Consider the following 9,139-nt stretch of genomic DNA (forward strand, 5'->3'; position numbering starts at 1 on the left):
GCTAGCCTTGAGAAACCCCAAGAACAGTGCCCAGACCCTGAGTTCAAGCCACAGGACTGGCAGAGAGAGAAGGGGGAGGAGAGAGAAGGAACTTAGATTTGAAGCTGCTTCTAGCAGCTTCCCAAGTAGGATCTCTAGCGGGTTCCTAAACTCACTGGAAGGTGGAAGATACAGTCTTACAAGTTGAATGGCTTTTTTTGTTTAGTTTTTGTTTCTCTGGGACACTTTCTCCCCACTTCTGCCTCAGCCTGGGATTAGATAATGAGTTCCTATCAACACTATCGCTTCTGATTTTGGTAACTGACTATATTGTTGTTTTGGAAGAAACATCATTCTTCAGCACAGGTATTTTCCTCAGGAAAAAAGTAGAGAGAGGAAAAAAAGAGAGAGGGGGACAAGAGAGGAGTTAAGTGGCCATAGCAATGACTGAAGGCTAAATGGGGCGGGGACTCTGAACTCATCTCCAATTTTTCTGAAAATTGGAAATTAACCTCAAGATAACTAATTTTTTGTAAGTATGTCAGTACTGGGTCTTGAACTCAGAGCCTCACTTGATACTTGAACTCAAGGTTCCAATTAACCAGAACGATCCCCCACCAAGAAAAAAAAAAACAGAAGTAGAGCAGTGGCTTAAATGTAAAGTGCCAGCCTTGAGTGAAAAAGTTAAATGAGAATACAATACCCTGAGCTCAAGCCCAATACTGTTACACATATACTACTACTAATAACAACAACAATAATAAATGAAGCTCCTTTCCTATCCCAGTCTCCCAAACCTCCTTCAGAGAGGCCTGGGGCCACAAGGAATCTGAAGTATATCCAGCTCTCTCCCCACTGGGTGTTCTGACTTGGGCCTGGCTTTGAGAAACATGAGGTAAGGTAAGAGGTCATCTTACCATCCAAGGGAGATGAAACCAGTTAGGAAGAGGAGTACAGAATGGGGCTGGGGGGAGGGTGTGTAGAGAAACTGGCTAGCCTTCTTTAATACTGAAATAAAATAGAGCAAGAACAGGAAATTACCACCCTCTTGTCTTGCCTTCAGAGCAATCTACATTTTATGAAAGTTGGCCCTGTTAAAAATAGGTGAGTGTGTGTGTGTGTGTGTGTGTGTGTGTGCATGTGTGTGCGCATATGTGAATGCTCAGAGTTGTCCATGGTTGGTTGCAAAACCTGGAGACCACCCAAATGTCCATCAGGCGAATGAACTGATAAGCAAATTGCAATATAGTCATACAATACAGTACTACTTGGCAACAAAAAGGAATGCATTTTGGATACAAGCGACACAGACGAATGTCAAGAATACACTGAGCAAAAAGAGAAAGACAGTCAGGGAACTGGTGGCTGGCTCACTCTTTTAATCTTAGCTACTCAGGAGACTGAGATTTGAGGGTCCTGATTTCAAGCCAGCTAGGGCAGACAAATCCACAAGACTCCAATTAAACAGCTAAAAGCCAGAAGTGGAGCTGTGGCTCAAATGGTAGAGGACTAGCTGTCCATGGAAAAAGCCAAGCCAGATCAAGAGGTACTGAGTTCAAGCTCCAGTGTTAGCATTAAAAAGAAGGAGAAGCCGAGAGCAGGGCCTAGTGGTAGAGTGCTCTCTTAGCATGTATGAAGCCCTGGATTCCATTCTTCAGACCACATACACAGAAAAAGCTGAAAGTGGCACTGTGGCTCAAGTGGCAGAGCACTAGTCTTGAGCAAAAGTGTCCAAGGACAGTGCCCAGGCCCTGAGTTCAAGCCCCAGGACTGGTGAAAATTAATTAATTAATTAATTAAAATAAAAAGAAAGAGAAGGAGGAGAAAAAGAAGAGGAGAGGGAGAAGGAAGAGGAAGAAGAGGAAGAGAAGACCTGCAGTAAAGGACATAGCCTCTGCTTTGATTAGAATGGTGGTTACCTGAGTTTGTACAGTTTGTCAAAATTCCTTAGACTATCATATCAAAAGTGAGTATAATTTGTTGTGTATCAATTATATCTTAATAAAACTGAGTTTTAATATAAAATGTCTATGTTTATATACATGTACTGGGTTACAATATGAAATATTGGTGCAATTGTTGGGATATGATTCCAAAAATGTTTGGAAAAAGTACTGTACATGTTTGATATCATACAGGAAAACCAGGGCCAGGAGTTTGGCCTAGTGGTAGAGTGTTTGCCTAGCATGCACAAAGACTGGGGGTTCGATTCCTGGGTACCACATACATAGGAAAAAGCTGGAAGTGATGCTGTGGCTCAAGTCGTAAGCTCTAGCCTTGACAAAGCACAAGGACAGTGCTCAGGTAAACCAGACCCAATCTGGGGCCAAGAGAATACCAAGGCTAGATTTCTCTGGAGCCCTAACACTGGGTGGCTAACTTGTTATGTCTGGGCCCAGTTTTCCTCTGGTGAAGACAAAACAACTAGGCCTTAGAGGCATCCAGAGATGTCACTTCCTGGCCTTGACCTTGGGCAAATGATTTAAACACTTGGGGCTTGGTTTCCCTCAGATCTCTCTGGGAGATAAAGATAGGGCCCTACCTCAGAAGATAAGGCAGCAAGAATATAATTAGAACCTCCGGAAGCCAAGGCCCTGGGCACAAGGCCTGGGTACAGACTACCATAGGCTACCATGCAATGGTCTTATTAGGTCCAACCCATCATATCTGTTAAGGGGCTGGAGCTGGGCAAGATTCCATCCAGTGGCTTCGCATCCAGCTGTCCCCATCCTTCACTAGCAACCCAGCTGTTTGTTCCTCCCTCCCAGGAAACCGGACCCAGGCCACCAGAGTTCTATTCTGGTCTGGAATGCTGTGTCAGCACTTCTTACATGGACTCAGAGCCTTGAAGGGGGAGGGAAGGAGGCAGTAGAGGGTCAGCAGACCTGGACCAGAGGAACGATCTCCTCACAGAAGCACCCCCTCACTCCCAGCTGAGCCACTGAAGAGGAGTTGGGAAGGACTGGGAGGGTATGCCATTTAAAGGGAGGGTGAAGGACTGGGAGATGGGCAGCCCCTCCTTCTCTCTCTTCTTTCTCCTCTCTGTCCAGAGCCCAGAAAAAGGGACTATTTCTGGGAGGGACACCTGTTGTTCTAATTGCTATCCCTGCCCCCCAACCCTCCAGCCTGGGATCAGAGATTCAGCCAGAGCCAGAGCCAGAGGGACAGCAAAACACAGAGTGGCTGAAGCCAAGGAACAAAAGGAAGAGCTAGAGACAAAGACATAGAAAGACAGAGATAATGGACACATCCTCAAGAGATGGGTAGAGACAACACTCAGAGAGTCTCGTGAACCATCAGCCTACATATTCCTCTAATCCAAGGGGAGTGGGAAGAAAGACCAAGAATTCAAGGAATCCCCTCTCAAAAAACAAACTCCCCTTCAAGGAGTAGGAGTTAGAAGAAACTATGTCCTCCAACCCCACACCAGCCAGGCCCCTTCCCAAGAATTTAAATAGGTCAGAACCTGGAGCAAGAAGAGAATGAGGGCTGGGTGGGGGTGGGAAGATGGCTAAATTAAGCCCAGGAATTAGAACCACCTTCCCCAAGTGTCTGCTTGCTGGGTGGCCTAAGGAGATGAGGGGGGGGGGTGCTTCCTCAGTGTCCCCTACTTGTGGGCTAAACCCCTAAAAATGAGACGCAGCTGGAGGATCTCAGATCCTGCTATAGTGAAATATCTCTGTGGTGAGAAAGGTGGAGGAGATATTTTAAAAGTGACAGTCACTTAAAGTGACAAAGGAAGAGATCTCGACTGTTAGAGACCACCAGCAAACAGGACGGACACAGAGATGACAGAAAGGCTCAGATTCCCTAGAAATAGCCCCCCACTCCCAGAGACCACCACCCCCAACTCATAGATAAGTACCGTCCGCAGGAACTGGACTTCGTCCTCGCCTTCTCCTCCGTCTCCCATGATGTCAGGGCTCCCGGGGGCCTGGGCTGAGGTCCGGGGATGGAGGGAAGAGGCTACAGGCTGGGCAGGTGGGCTGGGGGCGGGTTGGAGCCAGAGACCTCTGGGGACGCCAGAGGCACCCGCGAGGTAGATGGAACTGGGAGGAGGACACGCGCGCTGGACAGAGCTGGGACGGGGTCCCAGCCCGCCCACCGCACCCATTGGCCCAGGGCGCGCGTGGCCACGCCCCCTCGCTCGGAGCCCCGCCCACAGACCTTAATCCTTTGCTAAAACTGCATAGGTGGAGTTAAGGATTGTTTCACTAAAGGCAAACTGAGGCTCTAGGCAGGAAAGCCTTAGCTGGGTATCACACAAGAGCAGCTGAATACGCACCATTTAAAGTCTCCTGAACAACAAAAAACTTTAAAAAAAAAAAAAAAGTAAAATATAGGGGCATGTGTGGTGCCCTCTAACCCTAGAATTTGGGAGTCCAAGATAGGAGGATCACAAGTGCAAGGCCAGCTTGAGCTACAAAGTACCAACACACACACACACACACACAAACAAAACAACAAATAAACACAACACACAGAGTTCAAGAGTAAGAACTCCATGCTGGATAGTCTGGGTTTGATTCACCTTATTGAGAGCAGAAAATGAAAACAAGAGTGAGCTGGCTCATACCTGTAATCGTAGCTACTCAGGAGGCTGAGACCTGAGTATTTCAGTTGGAAGTCAGGCCATGCTGAAAAGTTGGTAAGACTAAGACTGATCTTCATTTAATTGCCAAAAAGCCAGAAGTGAAGTTTTGGCTCCAGTGGTAGAGCATTAGCCTTCATCAAACAATGCAAGAAAATGCACAGAGGTCCTGGGTTCAAGCCCCAATACAAAAATGCATTAAAACAAAAAAAAAAAACAAAAGGAAGAAAAAAAATTAAAACGTAGCCTTACCATGTCCAGTTTTTCAAGAGGTTTTTGTGGACTTTTTTTGTTTTGTTTTGTTTTTTACTTTTTGTATTTTCTGGTACCACTCACACTCATTCAGCTTGCTTCTTAGGCTTGCTTACTCAAGACCTCAAGACTAGAACAATAGCACCTAATCCATACCTCCAGCTCTTTTTTTGGGGGGGGGGGGACTGGTTACTCACTTTTCTTTTTCTTTTCTTTTTTTTTTTTTGCCAGTCTTAGGCTTAAGCTCAGGGCCTGAGCACTGTGCTTGGACTTTCTCAAGGCTAGAGCTCTACCACTTGAGCCTCAGCACCACTTCTGGCTTTTTTCTATGTATTTGGTACCAAGGAATCAAACCCGGGTCTTCGTGCATGCTAGGCAAGCACTTTAACCACTAGGCCAAACTCCCGGCCCCGGTCACTCACTTTTCTACTCAAGCTTACTCGAACCTCTAGCTGCAAGATTTCATTTTTTAAAAAATATTCAGGGCTGGGAGTTTGGCCTAGTGGTAGAGTGCTTGCCTAGCATACACGAAGCCCCAGGTTCGATTCCTCAGTACCACATACATAGAAAAAAGCCAGAAGTGGTGCTGTGGCTCAAGTGGTAGAGCTCTAGCCTTGAGAAAGTCCAAGGACAGAGCTCAAGCCTCGAGTTCAAGCCCCACGACTGGCAAAAAAAAAGTTATTCAATGTCAGAAGTCTCCGAAACATTGACATTAATGTAATTATATTAAATAGCAGGTAACTATACCACACTGTTGAATTACATGAATCAAAAAGGTATTATATAATTGCATATTTAAGTGAATATTAGATGATAAAATACAATATCATTTGTGCTATACAATCTAGAACACACAATTGTGTGTTGAATTACTTAAATTGATCCAAAGCAAAATTAAATTAAGCATTACTTTCCATTAACATTTTACACAGAAGGCAAAATGATTCTGCATCATTGTGACTGATATCATAAGGTATTAATAGTGTGTCTTTACTTCTGTCAGTCATCATTAGATGACTTAGAACTCTACCCACACTGGACTGCAGACACTACCCATAACTATGATGGCTTTGCAAGAACTTATTTTCTTTTTTTTGTCCAGTCCTAAGGACGGAACTCTGTTGGGGGCCAAGTAACGCCATTCTAATAACTTTCTGCTGAGACCTGTAGTAGGGGTAAACAAGTGGACCTCTTTATCCTGCCCACCTGTTGTGCTGATAGGCTCCTGCACCCAATATAAGGAGGGGAGTTTTAGAGAGAGAGATTCCTGCCTTGATGAAGCTGCATGGCGTTTCTGTTCGTGCTCCAGAGAAGCAAGGCTGAGTGCGGGAGGACAGTGGGCCCTCTCCTCTAGCGGCTTGGACTGGTTGGGGTGTGTTTTTCCCCATCCCTCCTCAAGAGGGACTGGGGACGAAGGACCCCGACAGAACTCAGGCACTGGACACTGTCCCTGGACTTCTTTTGCTCAAGGCTGGCACTCTACCACGTGAGCCACAGTGCCACTTTCTGTGTATGTGGTACTGAGGAATGGAACCCAGGGCTTCATGCATGCTAGGCAAGCATACTACCACTGTGCCACATTCCCAGCCCTTGCAAGGACTTCTTAATGACTGACCCTTTGGTTTACCCAGGGAACCTGGGGTAGATATCATGGAAATGGGGCAGCCTCCAGCTCTGGAAGGTTGTTGCTAAGTCCTGCATTCTCCTCTGCCAGAGTGGACACACATGGTTTTGGTATGTGCCCTGGAGCCAATTGAGGAGTAATATACCCAGGCCTGTAGTTCATCTAAGCAATGCTGGGAAGTCCTGAGAAATGGCTGCTCATTACCAATCTGGAGGGCTCAGTCCTACCCACTCCCAGCTTCTACTTGGGCATAGTCTAATTTGTGTGTGTGTGTGTGTGTGTGTGTGTGGCAGTTCTGGGGCTTGAACTCAGAGCCTGGACACTGTCTAGAAACTTTTTTGCTTAAGGCTAGAGTTCTCTCATTTGAGCCACAGCTCTACTTCCAACTTTCTTGGTAATCTATTAGAGATAAGAATCGCACAGACATCTGGGCACTGGTGGCTCACACCTGTAGTCCTAGCTACTCAGGAGGTTGAGATCTGAGGATCCAGGTTCAAAGCTAGCCTAGATAGGAAAGTGCATAAGACTCTTATCTCCAATTAACCTCCAGAAAACTGGAAGTGGTACTGTGGCTAAAAGTGCTAGAGTACTAACTAGCCTTGAGAAAAAGGGTTCAGTCCCCAAGTTCAAACTCCACAACAGGCCAAAAAAAAGTCTCCTGGACTTTCCTGTCTGGAGTGGCTTCAAACTACAGTCCTCACCAATGCCCTGCTCTGATTTTAAACATGGCAAGCACAGTGCATTTCCTCTCATTTGATGTTTGTACTCTGGTTGCCTCAAGAAAATTCATATTTCTATGTTGAAACATGTATCGCTGTCCCTGCCTTTTGAGTTTTCACCTTTCTGAGGGCTCAATGTGTTCATACACAAACACCAAAGCCTTTTCCAACCCACTTCTCTGGGGTTTTTCTGGGTCACTAGAGGCTGGAGACACTGGCACATTGCTAGTTAAGCCCAGCAGGGTGGATGGGGAAAGAGAGAGAAACAGAGACAAGCAGGCAGACAGACAGACATACAGACAGACCAAAATAAATATGGTACTGGGGCCAGGCACCATTACCTTATGCCTGCAATCCTATCTATTCAGGAATTTGAGATCTGTAGCATAGAGATTGAAAGCCAGACTGAGTAGAAAAGTCCTCAAGATTCCATCTGGAAAATAATCAGCAAAGGGCTGAAATGTAGCTCAGTGGCAAAACATTTGCCTAGCAAATGCAATGTCCTGGGCTCAATCCCTAATACAAAAAAAAAAAAAAGAAAGAAAGAGATCAAAATAATCAGTAAAAAAAAAAACAAACAGGCCGGGAGTTTGGCCTAGTGGTTAAAGTGCTTGCCTAGCATGCATGAAGACCCAGGTTCGATTCCTCGGTACCACATATATAGAAAAAAGCCAGAAGTGGTGCTGAGGCTCAAGTGGTAGAGCTCTAGCCTTGAGAAAGTCCAAGGACAGTGCTCAGGCCCTGAGCTCAAGCCCAGGACTGGCAAAAAAATAAAAAAAAAAAAAAACCTGGCTGGAGGTGTGGCTCAAGGAGTAGAGTGCTGGCTAAGCAAGCATCAGGTTCTGAATTCAAATTCTGTTACAAGAAGAAAGGAAGGAAGGAAGAAAAGAAGGCAGGCACAGCAGTTGGGGGCCAGTGGGTCATGCCTATACTGTAATCCTTGCTACTCAGAAAGCTGAAATCTGAGTCTGAGGATCAGGGTTTGAAGTCAGCCTAGAGCAGAAAGTCCATGACACTCTTTTTTTTTTTTTATGACCCTCTTATCTCCGACAAACTACTCAGAAAAATCTGGAAGTTCCACTGTGGCTCAAGTGGCAGTGGTGCTAGCCTTGAACACAAAGAGGCTCAGGGAGGGCAAGGAGTTTAGGTGAGAGTGCCTGCCTAGCGTGCACAAAGACCTGGGTTCGATTCCTTGGTACCACATACATAGGAAAATCCAGAAGCGATACTGTGGTTCAAGTGGTAGAACACTAGGCCTTGAGAAAGCCCAAGGACAGTGTTCAGGCCCCGAGTTCAAGCCCCAGCACTGGCAAAAAAAAAGGGGGGGGGGGAGCAGGCTCAGGGAAAGCACTCACATCCTGAATTCAAGCCCAGAACAATCAAAAAAGAAGAAAAGGAGGAGGAGGAAGGCACAGCACATGAATCCATAAAACTCTTCCTGTTACAAGTCAGGCTGGTGGCGAGTGGGTGTGGGGGCTTAAAAGAGTGTTCTATTTCTTGATTTGAATCAATACCGTGTATTTTTTGCTCAGCCACCATTATTCAACTTAAATATTGAACTGATAATGTATGCTCTTTTTTGTGTGTATGTCAATTCAAAATGATGTTAAGCATGCCACATTGAGGTAAAAGCACCAAATATACATACTCAAAAGAAAAGTCCGTTTCCAGGGGCAACAATGTATACACATAAACCTCACAGGCAACAGTTCCGATGAAGCTTAACTAGCATGTAATACCCATCACTCCTGCCTAATAGAAACAGAATGTGTATGTGGGACTTCCAGGAAGTTTACCTCCTTGTCAAATTATTGTAATAAGATTAGAGCACATTGAACTAATATCTGAGAACTCATAGCAGTGCATGGGGTACAGTAGATGCTACAGAAAGTGCTCCAAGGAAAGAGTTTGGCCTAGTGGTAGGGTGCTTGCCTAGCATGCACGAAGTCCTGGGTTCAATTCCTCGTTACCACA

The 9,139-nt window shown here is 45.7% G+C and overlaps 1 protein-coding gene across 2 annotated transcripts in view; it reads right to left on the reverse strand.

The window, feature by feature from the left end:
- The window catches only part of Ryr1 (ryanodine receptor 1), a 103,444-nt gene extending 99,552 nt beyond the window's left edge, over positions 1-3,892 (reverse strand). For both annotated transcript variants that reach the window (XM_090322103.1, XM_090322104.1), the window contains exon 1: positions 3,845-3,892. In XM_090322103.1, the coding sequence (XP_090178229.1) occupies positions 3,845-3,892 (48 nt within the window). The remainder of the gene's footprint in view (positions 1-3,844) is intronic.
- Between the last annotated feature and the right edge of the window lie 5,247 nt (positions 3,893-9,139).

The sequence above is a fragment of the Megascapheus bottae genome, chromosome 31 (genome assembly GCF_031878675.1).
Source record: "Megascapheus bottae isolate mThoBot1 chromosome 31, mThoBot2.hap1, whole genome shotgun sequence".
Classification (NCBI taxonomy): Eukaryota; Metazoa; Chordata; class Mammalia; order Rodentia; family Geomyidae; genus Megascapheus; species Megascapheus bottae.